Here is a 16,813-nt window from a genome sequence, read left to right on the forward strand (position 1 = left end):
GTGTTGATGAGAAGAATAGCAATTATGATGCAATAGTAAAAACTAAAGTAAAAGTCATGTAAGGTAAAAAATTAATAAATATTATATTAATATTATAAAGAGATAATTATTTTAAGAAAAAAATAATAATAAATGAGATACTTTTATAAGATGGAAGAAGTAATGATTTATGTTTTATTGACATTTTAACCGCACAAAAAAAGTTATTAGTAGACTAGATTATGTTAATAAGAAAATTTTGATTTTCCTTAATCATATATATTTTTCATTAAATACTATAGATTAGAAAATCAAATATATAAAGAATAATTTGGTCATCCTTGATTGTATATACTTCTCATTACTAAAAGAAAATTTCTTTACCCACCTCCCTATGGGGTCACCCCCAGCGAAAAACCAAAACTGCCCCTGCTTCGGAGATGCATCTCCGAAGTTTTTTTTTTTTTTTGAATTTTCATACATTTCGGAAATGCATCTCCGAAAACACCAAAAAAGTGGTGTTTTCGGAGATGCATCTCCGAAGTTAAAAAAATTTAAAAACGTGAATATTTTCGGAAGTTCATTTCCGAAAATATTCCTGCATATACAAATTTCCCTCCTTCACTATTTCATCATTTCTCTCCAAAACATCTCAAAACCCTCTCCAAAACCCAATCAATCTCCATCCATTTTTCGCCCTAAAATTAGGTTTCAAACCGTTGATCACGTTAAAGGGAGCATAGAAAGCTACAATTTCAAGTAAACATCACTCATTTCATCCCCTATTTCACTACATTGATTGATAAATTTTATGCTGAAACTGATATGGTTCGGAAGTGCATTTCCGAAATATATTACCTAATAAATTTCGGAAATGAACTTCCGAAATATGCCCTGGCAGTTAAAAAAAAACAGGTTTGGCCAATTTTGCTAATTTATTCATTTGTTAGGTATGGTGCATCCGGACAACATTGTGCGAGACGATGGAGTATTAGTTCCGGAAATTGTCAACGTTAATAACGATCCGGTTATTGACGTTACTCCTATGATCGATGCGGTCGATGTTCGGCAACATCTTACAAATGATCGGAGCTTCGGTAGTCGCGAACAATTGATTGATTGGGTTCGGAAGGAAGCTAACAAACATGGATTTGGAATTGTTATTTTAAGGTCAGACAACGGAAATAGTAGGCGGAAAGCTTTCGTTGTTTTGAATTGTGAACGGGGTGGTAGTTATGTACAATCAAACCGGGTGCTAAAACACGAGGACACGGGATCGAGAAAGTGCGGGTGTCCGTTTAAGTTGCGTGCTACTCGGAGGGTTGATGATTTGTGGCGGTTAACCGTAATTTGTGGAATTCATAATCATGCCTTGGATGTCAAGTTACACGGACATCCAATGGCGTGCCGTTTGTCCCGCGAAGAGAGGAATGTGATATCGGACCTAACGATAGTCAAAGTGACGCCTCGCAACATACTTGCCGATTTGAAGCGTAAGAATCCGGATAGCGTTTCAAATATCAAGCAAGTTTACAATGAACGGCACAATCTCAAAGTATTGAATATGGGCCCTCGGTCGGAAATGCAACAACTTTTGAAACTACTAGACAATAACAAATATGTTTCAAGCTTCCGAACCTCCGAGGATAAAGTTACGGTGCATGATATTTTTTGGACTCATCCCGAAAGTATCAAATTATTCAACACATTTCCAACCGTTCTAGTCATGGATTTGACGTACAAGACAAACAAATATAGGCTTCCGCTTCTAGCGATCGTCGGTGTGACCTCGACGGACAAGACTTATTCGGTGGGGTTTGCTTTTTTGGAGTGTAAAAAAGAAGACAACTTTACGTGGGCCTTGGGAATTTTCAAGTCTTTGTTAGTTGATCAAGAGGTTATGCCAAACGTCATTGTCACCGATCGGGACAATGCTTTGATGAATGCGGTCGATACCGTCTTCCCGACATCTACCGCTTTACTTTGCCGGTATCACATAACTTGCAAGGTGAGAAGCAAGTTGAAACTCGCGGTTGGTAATGGCGGCATGGAGGGAAATTTTGGATGCATACTCCGAAGAGGTGTATACCGAGAAATTGGTACACTTTAGGTCTTTGTGTGGTTCCATTAAGACCTTTTGTCATTACGTCGAATCCACCATTCTTGACAAAGTTAGAGAAAAAGTCGTGTGCGCTTGGACAAATCGGGTTAGACATCTTGGTTGCACCACGACTAACCGAGTTGAATCCGCACATGCGGTCTTCAAGAGGTGGTTAGGGGATAGCAAGGGAGATTTGTGTCGGGGATGGGACACCGTGAACCAAATGCTTGAAAATCAACACAATGAAATTCAAACATCGTTCGGTCGGAGCAAGACGGTTATGGAACACCGGTATAAGGGCCAAATTCTATTCTCCCAATTGATTTACAACATATCTCGAACGAGTTTGAATTTTTTGTTTCATGAAGCTAAGCGGTCAGAGACCACGGGGACGGATAGTTCATTATGTGGGTGCACCATTAGAACTACATACGGCCTTCCGTGTGCTTGTATAATTTCAAAAAAGAAGAATTTGAATTCACCAATACGCATGGATGAGGTAGCCGACCATTGGAAGAAACTTCGTTTTGATGATTTTGCCCCGCCGAAGGAAAATGACTCCAAAATCACCATCTCCGACGAGTTGGAAGTGATAATGGAGAAGTTTGCTAAAGCGGACGACACAACAAAAATGCACATAAAAGAACAATTGCGAAAGATCGCATTTCCGGAGACCACCGATTTGAAACCGCCATCTCAACCGGTTAAAACGAAAGGTGCACCGAAAAAGTCCAAAATTACACAAGATGACACGTCAACAAAACAATCTCCTTCCTACTTTGAACATGTTGATGCATCGTTTCCGGAAATTCATGAGACACCGAAGTCTAAGTGTAGTGGTAACAAAGGAGCCCGTATTTCGAAGCCACCTCGCACACCGCCGATCAAAAAATCACCAATTGTCTACATTGATGAGATGCCACTTTTTATACACAAATATATCGATAACATCGTTGATGTTGGAGGCAACGGCAATTGTGGATATCGGGCCGTTGCGGGTTTGCTCGGTAAAGGGGAAAATAATCACACTTTAGTCCGACGGGAACTCATTGCGGAGTTGACTTCGTATCAGGACATCTACGGCCGACTATATGAAAATCAAGAAAAGTTTGCGAAAATTCATGATGCACTTGTTCCATCACTTACCGGTATCGCTCCAGTTTCGAAGTGGATGTCATTCCCCGAGATGGGTCATCTAATAGCAAGTGCATATGATATGGTGTGCGTCGATTTGACGAGGTTTGGACTAAGTGAGACTTTCTTTCCACTTCATAGTCGACCGTCGTTGGACGCGTCGGGCCGCATCATATGCATCGGGTATCTACGATCGCGGCACTTCGTTCAAGTGTTTTTGAAACCGGGTTGTCCTATACCGGCTACTTCTTGTCAATGGACGGCACATCGTTCAAATGAGGCGGAGACTTGGCCGGATCCGTTCGTTTCGAGAATGGCGGAGTTTGAAGAAATGATGAGCAAAGAACGCGAGCAAAATAGAGAGCGGTCGAAGAACGTGCCTATTTTTGACTTAGGATCCACCGATTGGTTCGGTGAATTTTAGTTCGTTCCGGATCGTTTTTGTTTGTAACGATCATTTTTTGTATGTATTGTTGTTTATCATGTAAAATCGGACTGATTCAATACATATATAATATAAGTATGTTTTATGTCATCTTTGTCTAATTTATGTTTAATGTCAATTCCATTTGTTCAATTTACGCAACACACTAAGCAATCAACAAAATGTAAAATTTATGTCTGTTTCTGCATAATTCGGAAATGAACTTCCGAAATATACATGTCTGCCTCCTATTTTCGGAAGTTCATTTCCGAAATGTCCCCTGAGGCAGGATAAGGTTTGTTGGGCCATCAATGCTCCAATAAGTCTATAAATACTACACACTCTTCTTCATCCTCTTCACACCACAAAACACAAATGACACAAACCTACCTCCACCTAGCATTCGTCTACTTTGAAACCGGCTACCCGATGTCGTTCCAATTTCGCTTCTCGCGCGACACGCCGTTTGCGGAGTTGATACCGTCGCTTAACACGCTTTTGCGCTATCCCGAGAATCGAAAGGTTGTCAAGCTCGAGTACCGCTCTCCATCGCTTAACGACGAGGGAGGCATTAAGTTCACACCTTTTGAGATCAAGAACGACGAAGATTTAGCGGTTTTGTGGACAACGTTCGAACGATTTTCTTCGAAAGGCCCGATCGAGTTGGACGCGAAACTTCAAAGATCGGCGGACGACTTTATCAAAATGTTGACTCATCCCCACCTACCCGTGTTCAACAATATGTAACTTTAATTTTCAGTAATATTATCGTTGTAATCTTCACCCGATTAAATAAAGCGAATCGTTGTTGTTTTTTATTTTTCTTCTGTCCAGACATAAATTCGGAGGTTCATTTCCGAATTCCCTCAAGGGGGGTGCGTTCGGAGATGAACTTCCGAAAACACCACATTTTCTGAAAAGTAACTTTATTTCGGAGATGCATCTCCGAAATCAATATTTTATATTAAAAAAAACACGTTTTCGGAGATACATTTCCGAAAACACCTTTTTTTACAAAAAAAGTACCTTTTCGGAAATGAACTTCCGAAACAAGGGGTAGTGTGGTAAATTCACCAGGGGTGGACAGGAAGGTTAGGAGGTGGGTGAAGAAATTTTCTTACTAAAATATAATAGAAAATCAAATATAGAATATTATGTAATGAATTGTATAAATGCTCACGTTGTTAAAATCAAATATAAAATATTTTGTAATCAATTGTGTAAATGCTCACGTTGTTATAAATATAGGCAATATAATTAGGGGTGGCAAAATGGACAGTCCGTTCCACCCCGTCTAAAGCCCGCCGTGAGTAGGACGGACAAATCCGTCAAATAAAATTGGCATAAAAATCATGTTCGCCCTGCCAAGGTGGCGAGTTGGCGGGCGGCGGGCCCGCCTATTTTTTTATTTATTTTTCTTTCTTTTTTTAAATAGATTAATAGTCTTTTTTATCTTTCAATTAAATTTTTCAATTATTTTTTAGAACAATTTTTTATAAAGCATCTTTTAAATAAATTTTACCTAAAATATATTGCATATATTTATAAATAAATGTATAAAATAAAACCATCAAGAATTTGAATTATTAGAATTAACTAAAAAAATGGCGGCCTTAAGGCGAGACGAGCTTAACAAATAGGTGAGGCGGGTTTTAGTGAACGGCGAGCTTTGGCAGGGGAAGCTTAGGCGGGCGGCGGATTTTGACAGGGCGGACTTTGGTGGGTGACTGATGCAAAATCCTAACCCAAATACAACGAGGAAAAACATCAAGCCAGAATTTATAACATGGTATCAAAAGATGTTTGATCAAACATATGAAACCTTGTTATCACCTTGTTATCTTGGCCGAACAGCGACACCCCACCGGGCCTCTCTTGAAATCGTGTTTCTCTTTCATGTTTGTTTCAAAATCATTTATTCTGAAATCAAAACTTTATTGTTGCTTGCGTTTCTGAGTTGTCAATTGTCGTCTTGCTATTTTGTCTTTGTGATTTCTGTTTTTGCTATATGATCTTGATTTTGTGTTTATTGCAATTGATTCTTATTCAATTGTCAATTGATATTGTTTCAACAATTGTCAATTTTTGTTCGGCGGTGATTATTGTTCTGTAATTCTTGTTCGAAGTTCTTGTTCGATGTTTATTGTTGTTCAACGATTCTTGTCCGGCGTTGATTTTTGTTCGACGATTCTTATTCGGTGCCCGTGGTTTGTTTATTATTCATGGGCTTAACTTTACTATTTATTTATCTATATTTTTGTTGCACGTTGGCAAAATATATTTTTGATCTCGTATGTTATCCTCGGGGTTCATTTTGATCCATTAACTTCAAAAGGTTTCATATTGGTGTCTTAACTCTTCAAAGCGAAACTCAAAAGTCAGTCGCTAATATGACAAAAAAGATTAAAATGGTACCTTTTGAAGATATAAGGGACCAACAAGAAACTTTTTGAAGTTAAGGGAGCAAAATGAACTCTGAAGTTAACATATGAGACCAAAAAGAGGTATTTTGCCAGTTATATATACTTTTGCTATTGCACGTGCAAACAAGTGATTACTACATAATTAGACAAAAAATGTCAACTATATAATGGCTTTGGGAAAAAAAATTTGCTTTTGTGTTTGTTTTACTGGTAAGAATTATTCAATTTGAAAATTTCAATTCAAAAATCATATGAAGGGAAAAGGATTATAGAGTCCTCTTGACGATGTGTCTAAGGCACCTACAGAGAAAATTGTAATAGGTGCGTGGAAATTTAAAGATGCTCAAATAATCATTTGGACCCTCAACACTATTGATCCTCAAATTATCAATAATTTTATCTCATTTTCAACTGCTTAAGAAATGTGAACTATTTGAAGCATACTTACAACTAAGGCAATGCTGCCAAGCTTTTACAATTGGAGCTAGAGATTGAAAATGACAAATAAGATATTTTTCTATCAATAATATTATTATGGTTTTTGAATCTATGTATAGAATACTCTGCCCTTATACATGTCAATGTTCCCAAGACTTCTCTCCCAGCTATTTAAGACGTCTACAACACAATTATCCAAGATCAATTTTTCATTAAGCTTTGCCTTGAATTTGAAGTTGTTAGATGTACTTTGTTGAACTTCTAAGAGAGGAACAATGTCTTATTACTCAAGAAATCATGTCTCATAAAGTTGTTATTTATTTAAGCATGATACGGTTGCATATGTTGCTCAAAGTAAAGCAAAGGTTGTGATATTAGACAAGCTCAATGCTTCTCTTCTAAAAAATTGGACATATTTCTCGTAGTAGTAATAAGAAGTTTTATAATTATTACACACAGCATGGACATATTATCAATAGGTGTCCCCCATGCCCCCTAACCAACACAATGTTTGATGCAGCCATTCCATGGAACTACAAATTCTACAGTTGATCCTTCTAATAGTGGCGCATCAAATTGTGTTGATATACAACATGAACTAATTTAACAAATGGTACTTTCTGCTCTTTCGCCCTTGAGAATTCAGGGTAAGTCTTCTAATGTTTCTCGCTGATGGTTTCTTGATTCAGGTGCATCCTATCACATGAAAGGTTCCTCAAAATAATTGCACAACTTGCAATTTTATCATGGTAATTAGAAAATTCAAATATGCGATGGTATTACTTTATCTATCACTGATTTTGACGACGTAAACTCTTGTTTAGAATATGCTTATGTCACCTGGACTTGCTCAAGTCCAATTTATTGTTTGTTGGTTAACTTTTCTAATGTTGATTATCTTGTGCAGGTGCATGTATCAGGAAAGGTGATCGTGAAAGGATCTAAAGTGGGAATATTGTTTTCATAGAAGGTGGATCAGTTCATCGACCAACGATTCTTTATGGTGCTAAGAATCCTCCAAAAATTGTAGCTTAAGACAATTATGAAGATTGTAAAGACCAATTAAAATATGATACCCAAAAAAATCTCAAATTTGCTAAAATCTTAAGAAAAAGGTTACTAGTAGACTAGATTAAGGTTCACCACCAAATACTAATTGCTCCATGTATCTGCAAAACAGAAATATCTACCACTAGGTCCGAGTCTACACAGTTAAATTTGTCATGAACGTTAGTTCTTTTAAGGATTGACAATCTAGTAAGTCTCACATTAAATAGGAAAAAGAAATTCAATGTAGTAATTAAGTCACGAGACTCTACGACTTAATTGATTAGTCTTTTGAATTGGACTTTCTCATTTGTTTAGTGATATGACAATCTATGTCAAAATGACAATCAATGTCAAAGTGTTTAGACTTTTCATTTGATGAGAGATTTGTTGCACATTGATCTGATAGCTACACCTTAAGAGGACATGAGTTATTTGAACTAATGCTCGCCTAGGAACATTATTTGAACTAATGTGTCCGAAGCTTCAGAATCCAATTACCAGTAATCATTACAAGAGCATTCCCCATTAACGAAGTGATGAAAACGATTAGCATCCCTAACAATAATTTCCCTCTTAACTATTTTTGATATGTATTTGGTGACAGTATGACAGTCAACACAAACCCGAAGATTTTTGGTGATTCTAATCAAGCTTCCATATGGTGTGTTTAGAAGACCAAATGCTATGGCTAATCTCTCACTATGTCCCCATAGCAACTGAACCTTCGTTAATTCATTCACATCGCGAAGAACACAACTGGTATCAGGAACATAACCAGAAGCCTCCGCCTCAAGCCTCAAATTTTCTAACAATTGCTTAATATTTCCCCAACCAGGATGTGAATCATCACCAGCAAAAAATGTGTATACTTGGTTACCTACTTCAATTAAACTAAAAGCAGGTGTTTTCTTCAGGCCCCTTATCCTCATGAGTCCCCTTATGTAATTAACTGATTCCCATCTTCTTGCGTCAGAATATATATTTGACAGCAGTATGTAAATTCCTGTGTTCAAGTAATCTAAAGAAATTAATCTATCTGCAATCTGTATTCCCATGTTAGTGTTTTTATGGATTCTGCAACCACTGAGCAAAGCTTCGAGTACATCCGTGCTTGGTTCAATGGGAATTTGTTTCACCAATGAATCTGCTTCCTCAAGACAGCCTGCTCGACTAAGAAGATCAACAAAACAAGCATAGTGTTTGTCACTAGGCTTAATGTTATGATCTCTTTCCATAGAGTGGAACAAAATCCTACCCTCTTCTACGAGGCCCGAGTGACTGCAAGCTGTTAGCAGAGAAACAAATGTAGTTTGATTTGGCTTGAGTCTTACGTCTATCATTCTATCATAGACACCAAGAGCCTGATGTCCTTGACCGTGCATTCCGTAACCCGTGATCATAGAGTTACAGAGTATAACATCATTTAAATGGAATCCCTTATAGAATAGCTTCTCGGCAGAATGAATTTTACCACACTTGGCATACATATCAATCAAGGCTGAGATATTAACGGCATCAAATGCATAACCATGGCGGACCAAATGAGCATGCACACTCCTTCCTTTCTTGAGAGATCCTAGGTGAGCACAACAATGCACAAGACTAACAAGAGTGACAGAATTGGCAGCCACATTTTCTTCTTGCATCTGACAGAATAACTTCAAGGCATCCTCTGCATAGCCATTTTGTGATAAACCCACAAGCATAGCAGTCCAAGTAATTACATTCCTTTTTTCCATTGTTCTGAAAACATTAGTTGCCTGTTTTATGGCACCGCACTTAGAATACATGTCAACAATTGCAGTGGATAAAACTATATTTGATTCAAGTCCTTTTCTAATGATACAAGAATGGACGACTTTTCCATTTTCCAAGTCAGATGTCTGAGAACATCCACGAATAAGGCTCACCAAGGTCCCAGAATCAAACCCGTCACCACTTTCGACCAGTCTATGAAAGAGAGCAAAAGACTCAGGCACCATGCCATTCTGAACACATCCCGAAATCATAGTATTCCATGAAATCAAGCTTCTACTTCGCATGCTATTGAAAACCAGAAGAGCACGGTCAATGTCCCCCGCATTACAATACATATCAACCAATGAAGTAAGCACAAAAACATCATCAGACATGCCTAATCCAAGTACAAAAGCATGAACACCCATTCCAAGTTTCTTCATTCCACTTTCGCCACACGCTTTGAGTAAGCTAGCCATAGTCACAGTACTCGGCCTTACCCCACAACTAATCATCTCAACAAACATTTGAACCGCCTCCTTGAAAAGACCCTCCTGCACATAACCTCCAATAATCGAATTCCAACAAACAACATCCCTATCAGGCATCCCATCAAACACCACTCGCGCCTCATCAAGATCACCCGTTTTCACCAAAAAGTTAATCACCGAACTCCCAACATGAGGATGCAAATGAAACCCCTTTCTAAAAGCCACCCTAACAATCTCCATACCAATCTCCCTATCCAATAAAACAGTGCAAGCCTTAAGAGCAAACACACATGTATAACTATTTATTTCAATATCACAAAACCCCATTATTTTAAACAACTTGGGAACCTCCTCGTATTCACGGTTCTTAAGGAATCCACCCATCATAGTATTACAGAGTGTGGTTTCCCTATGAGGACATTGATCAAACACCTTGTATGCAGAATTGAGAAAACCCAAATCTGAATACAATTTGATAAGTTTTGTGGCCAGAATGTGTTGAGTGGATATACAGTTCCTAATAATCTGTGCGTGGATGGACTTGACATGGATGAGGGTATTGGAGAATTCGCGTAAGAGTGAGGAGAAAATGGAAGGAGGTTGGTTGAATAATGAGGCATGTTGAATGGTAGAAAATGGTGCAGTCTTCTGAATGAGCCTGTAGGCATAGAATGTGCTGGATTTCGCGATGTTAAAATGTGATAAAGGCATCAACCATAGGGAAAGAAGGAAGAGTAGTGTACGAGTTGAACTTCAAGTTAAGTGCTTGTGTACTAGGATTTTGTTTCTCCTCAAGTGTACTGTCTGCCAAACAAAAACAAGTGAAAATTATTTTGTAAAGTTAATTTTTCAAAAAAAAAAATAACTTTTCAAATAAACGGGAACACCATTTTGACTAATGAAGTTATGAAGTTTGTTAATAAATATTTAGATATTAAAAATAATTTTAGTAGTAAAATAAAGTTGGTTAATAAAATATAAAATGTTGGTTAATGAACTTATGAGGTTGGTGAATCACACAATTTTATATCGGTACTCTTTAATACAGAAAATAATTTAAAAATTAAATTTTATATTTTACAAAATATATATTTATTATTATAATATTTTACTATTTACTGTATTGGTGAACAATGAAATATAGTGTTGTGTAAGAGTGTTGTGTAAGAATATCATTTTTCTAAACACAAATCAGTTCTATTTTGGGGCACTCACAAGATTATATGGAAAAGACTCAAAGGCAAAGTAAAATAGGCGAACGCAAGGAATAAGTGTTCTCCTATTCTCACTTAAAGCATATAACTATGTCCCTAAGACATCATCTTTTAATCATATCAATCAGAGAGCTTTCAACATTACACGTTGCACTCCTTGCAAATGGTTTTAACTGCTCCCACAATATAAGAGAGAAAGCACACCATTCTCAAGTATTCAAATCCTCTCCAATTCACATTCCTAAACTGTTCTATGTAAGAACAAGATTTAGTTATGCATCTGACCTTATGTTTTGATAATAACTTTACATGTTAACTTAGAGAACAATTTAGTACTCTAACTGTTTTAATCTGGTGTGTAAATTTTGCTAACAAGTTCTGACTCTGAAGAAAAGGCGTGTGATGTCATCAGGTTATGAACTCAACACACTCCGACTCTAGAAGAAACCAGTGTGTTTACAGTTTTACTCAAGTTCTAGAATGCTTCTATAATATCAGTTTTGATTAACGTTAGTGATAGAGCTTCTGATCAATACTCTCGTGAAAGAGATTCTGAAGACTCCTCTAGCTCTGAGATTTTGTTGTCCAAATTTTAAAAATTCTGAAGACAAGGTTCTTTTGAACGAGTTTTGAAGTTTCAAAGACGAAGTGTTGAAGACTCTGAAGACAAGGTTCTGAGTGAACAAGTTTTGAAGACTCTGAAGACTTAGGTTCTGGTGACTCAAGGTTTGGTCTTTCTAAACATGCTTCAACATCAACTATCAGAAGCCTCTAAAAATTAGAAGATAAAGATCAAATTTGGTTTTTATGGAGAAATAATACGAAGTACGTATGTCTCAACTACCCGGATAGGGTGGCGCAAGGACTATACTGCTGTACTGTGTTGTCGACCACTCTCTCTGAGCGTTGGGATTAAACAGCTGGAATTTCGTATTCTTATTCTACCCTTCTACGAATTTCTTCTTGGCCTATAAAAGAATGTTTGAAGACAGGAAGAAAAGAAAAAACCACTCTACAAAACTACGCTGAAACGCTGCTAAAATCACTTGATTATTTCTTTGCATAGTTTTGTAAGCAAGTGAACTTTTGTTCGTTAACTTGCAGCAAGTGAGCTTTTGTTCGATATTGGCTTAACACTTTTGTGTTTTTCTGATTGTATTAAAAATTTGTGTAATATGCTTTCAAGAAGCAACTCTGTAAACACAAATCTTTGTATTCAACCTGTGAGTTGAAAGTTCCTTGAAAGATTAGGGTATAGTCACGATTCTCTAGAAGACATTGACGGTTAGTCTTTGTGATTTGCAACACTGATAGGTAGTCTTTGATGTGGTTTGTAATACTGAAGGGTAGTCTTTGTGGTTTGCAACACTGATAGGTAGTCTTTATTGTGGTTTGCAATACTGACTGGTAGTCTTTATTGTGGTTTTGTAATCAATTTGATTATAGTGGATTAAGTCCTTATTGAGAAGGCAAAATCACCTTGGCGGATGGACTGGATTAACTTTGTTAACAGTGAACCAGGATTCAGATATTTGGCTATCTCGGATGCTCTTACTAAGGGAATATTGTAACATCACCCCTAGGAACTAACACAGATGTTGGCACCTCATTAAGGGAAAGACTAAAAATAATTGTGTCGTTTATTTTTGTTCTTGTGTTTTTGTTTTGGACTTGGGATGAATTTTAATTTTATCTTGAAATCCAATTCAAACCCCCTTTCTTATGTTTCAGTCACCTTCAATTGACATCAGAGCTCTGGTTCTAGTATCTAACACTTAACCGTGTCAGATAAAGATCCAGAATTTTTCTAAGAAACACTATGGTCATTTAACCACCACTGCCACCAGTTACCAATGAAAGAGAGCACTACAACGCTAAACCTCCAATCTTTGATGGAGAAATATTTGATTACCGGAAGGACAGAATAAAAAGTTTCTTTCTTGGTTATGACGTTGATCTATGGGATATGGTAGTTGATGGCTACGAACATCTTGTTGACGCAAGTGGAAACAAGGTCGAAAGAAGAAGAATAAACGACCAACAAAAAAAGTATAAGAATCACCATAAAGCTAGAATCGTTATGTTGAATCGTTAAAGACTCTGCTAAGTCTATATTTGATTATTTGAAAATGACTCATGAAGATAATGCTCAAGTAAAGGAGACCAATGGTCTCGCCTCGATTAAAAAGCATGATGTCTTCAAAATGGAGGATGATAAAACTATTAAATATATGTTCTTAAGATTTCAGACTAGTGTTGCAGGACTAAAGATTCTAAATAAAATGTACTCTACTTCAAATCACATAAATTTTGTCATCTGTATATTCTTGTATATTCTTATATCGTCATTGATTGCTCCATCAATGAGATGCCGCACTTGACCACCACTGAGAGTTGATGCTTGTAGGTAAACTACCTACTCATATACTACTATTGTTGGGTCATGAGGAGAGTCATCAAATTAGATCAAGAGAAATGTATATAGATAATTTGATACCATTTTTTTATCAAAATCGCAATATATCATGTGTATTTCATTTATAAGTTCTAACACATATTTAAAAATGAAATAAAAAATAGTTTGGGACTCTATTTAATAATTAACTTGTTCAACTTGCTTAATGAATTAAATAAGTCAAATTTGTATGTGTATGTCTATTTAAAAGTTAACACTTATAACTTAAAATCTCATGAAGATATCAAGTTATAATTCTAATATTTATTAACATTATATTTTAATTAAATAAGTCAACAAGATATAATTCTAATATTTATTGACAACAATTTGTAATTAGATAAGTCTTTTGCATAATTGAGTACCGCATTATGTGAATTAATTTTCAAATAAAATATCACATACATGGAGTTATGCTTGTCTAAATAAATTATTCTTCATACCATTTAAAAGATAACCATTTTCAAGTTTAAGTTATGATATTGCATTTATTTTTCAAATTAACTACTTCTTGTTACAATATCTTGAATTATAATTACATTTTTGAGATATAACTTGAGTCAAATAAAAATAAAATATAGTGTCTATAATTTACATGTATACAAAAAAATAATAATAAAGTTGTATTAACAGTTAATTTATTGTTTAAAATTTCAAAATTTAAAAATCTCACACGGACCTGTTACTCCATTTTAAATAATAGTACAGAGATATCCAACTACATGTTAATTTTATTATCAAATTCAAGAATTGTAGATACCATGAGAGTGCCTCACACACCCCCTACAAGAATGTAACCCAAATCTTTAAGGGTTAAATATACGATGCCCCCCTGCCACTAGGACCCCCTACAAGAATGTAACCCAAATCTTTAAGGGTTAAATATACGATGCCCCCCTGCCACTAGGGCGAGTTTTGATTTTGCCCCCCTGAAGTTTTTTTTTTGTAAACTGTCCCTTATAAAACACAGATTCTGTTTTCAGAAGCCCCTATCCCTTGTTTGGCTGACTGGACTTGCTATAAGATGTTTATACGATGCCCCCCTGCCACTAGGACCCCCTACAAGAATGTAACCCAAATCTTTAAGGGTTAAATATACGATGCCCCCCTGCCACTAGGGCGAGTTTTGATTTTGCCCCCCTGAAGTTTTTTTTTTGTAAACTGTCCCTTATAAAACACAGATTCTGTTTTCAGAAGCCCCTATCCCTTGTTTGGCTGACTGGACTTGCTATATGATGTTTAATAAGCAAAAATCAATTAAAAATTTTGCCACAACCAAGGATCGAACCCACCACTGGCATGTTAATGATCAACTCCTCAACCAACTCAACTATGCATTTTCGTTGTAACTACATGTTTTTTATTTGGTTTTCTTATTAATTGTTTAACTGAATAAAAACTGAACATATTAATGTATTTTATATTAGCATAAAAAGTTAGTATATTAATATAAAATGTTTTATATAATATTTTAAATTTATAAATTCTTAAATTAATTGTGTTATAATATAAAACGTTATATATAAAAATTAATTGTGTTAAATTTTTAATATATATACTTTTTTATATATATATATATATATATATATATATATATATATATATATATATATATATATATATATATATATATATATATATATATATATATATATATATATATATATATATATATATATATATATATATATATATATACTTTTAAATTAATTGTGTTATAAATCATTTATAAATATTTTTATAATGATTCTAATATATATTAATTGTTTACAGTTTTTTTATATGTACATTTTGTTAGTATATGTACAGTTTTTTTAATATGTATAGTTTATTTATTTTGTTAGTATATATTATATTATGTACAGTGTTATAATATATAGTTGAGTTAAATATACGATGCCCCCCTGCCACTAGGGCGAGTTTTTTTAATATGTATATTTTTTATATGTACAGTTTTTTATAATGATTCTAATATATATTATATAAATCATTTTATATGTACAGTTTTTTTTTTTTTTAAAAAATCATTTTATATGTACAGTTTTAATATAAATATATTTTATATAAAAGTATATATATTAATAGTTTATTATGTTTTATATAAAATCATTTTATATAATTAGTTTTTTATGTAACATATATACTAAATTTTTTTATTTTATATGTTAATTAAATTTAAACATTCAGTATATATATAAAAACGTTAATTAAAAACAATATTAAAGTTATAAAAATTTAATTTATAAAAGAATTATCAATTTATAAAAACCAAAAACTTTAAAAGTTCAATTAATATATTAATGTTTTATAATATATTAATATTTTTTATAATATATAAAGTACATTTTAAATATACATTAACGTTTTTTTATAATATATTAATGTTTTTAATATGTATAATTATTGTTTAGTTTTTTTAATTATTAATATATTATTGTTTATAAAAATAGTTAAAACGTAAATAATATATATTAAATTGAGTTTGAAACGAAAAATAATCAATAAGATGTACCAGTTCAGTTGTTGGGAGATGCCATCATGGCATCATGCAAGGACCAGGTTCGATTCCTGGCTGTGGCAAAAATGGGGCTTCTGAAAACAAAATCTTTGTTTTATAGGGGGCGGTTTACAAAAAAAAAACTTCAGGGGGGGCAAAATCTGCCCTAGTGGCAGGGGGCATCATATATTTAACCCAATCTTTAAAGATCCATGCATCAATTAACATTACACGTCAAAAAACCATTAGAAGAGAGTTGCCAATGGACCAGATCATCGCTGAGTTGATGACCATTGACCAGCTCATAAAGTGTATTGACTAAAACAAAAAGGTAAATACTAGAAAGATTATCTTGGAAAAAAATCAATACAGATAACGATCTTGAGATTCCTTCTAAAAAGCCACGACTAAAAATGTAATTTAATATCAATCAAGTTAACAAAAAGAACGTGCCTACAAGTTATGGCACGTCCAATAAAATAGTCCAGCTAGCTAGTTATGCTCCTGCCATGATTAATCATACCATAAAGATAAAAAATAAAAAAAACAAGAAATCCACTTCAAAAAATATTTTTATGACAGAGATTTTAATAAATTTTAGAAAGATAGATGATATTGTTTTTCCACTATCAATTCCCTCAAGAAAATATACTATTTGTCCACTTCCACCAAGAAACTTTTATAATAGGATATACATATACTACATTTCAAATCTTATCATTGATTTTTTTATGATGATTATCACATGAATGGTCCAAACCAATAGGTCTTTGGTGATTTGTTGGTAAATATTTTGATAGGACCCTGCTAAATGCTTTAGAATATCATCAAAACAGTAATTCTTAACCAACAAATCAAGAGGAAAACACA

At 34.6% G+C, this 16,813-nt stretch overlaps 1 protein-coding gene across 1 annotated transcript; it reads right to left on the bottom strand.

Moving 5' to 3' along the window:
• Nucleotides 1-7,618: 7,618 nt before the first annotated feature.
• On the bottom strand, nt 7,619-10,578 carry LOC131602558 (pentatricopeptide repeat-containing protein At1g11290, chloroplastic-like). Its single transcript, XM_058874702.1, has one exon. It carries the CDS (start codon nt 10,486-10,488, stop codon nt 8,044-8,046), a length of 2,445 nt encoding a protein of 814 aa, XP_058730685.1. The 5' UTR covers nt 10,489-10,578; the 3' UTR covers nt 7,619-8,043.
• Nucleotides 10,579-16,813: the final 6,235 nt, after the last annotated feature.

The sequence above is a fragment of the Vicia villosa genome, linkage group LG5 (assembly GCF_029867415.1).
Source record: "Vicia villosa cultivar HV-30 ecotype Madison, WI linkage group LG5, Vvil1.0, whole genome shotgun sequence".
NCBI classification, from domain to species: domain Eukaryota; kingdom Viridiplantae; phylum Streptophyta; class Magnoliopsida; order Fabales; family Fabaceae; genus Vicia; species Vicia villosa.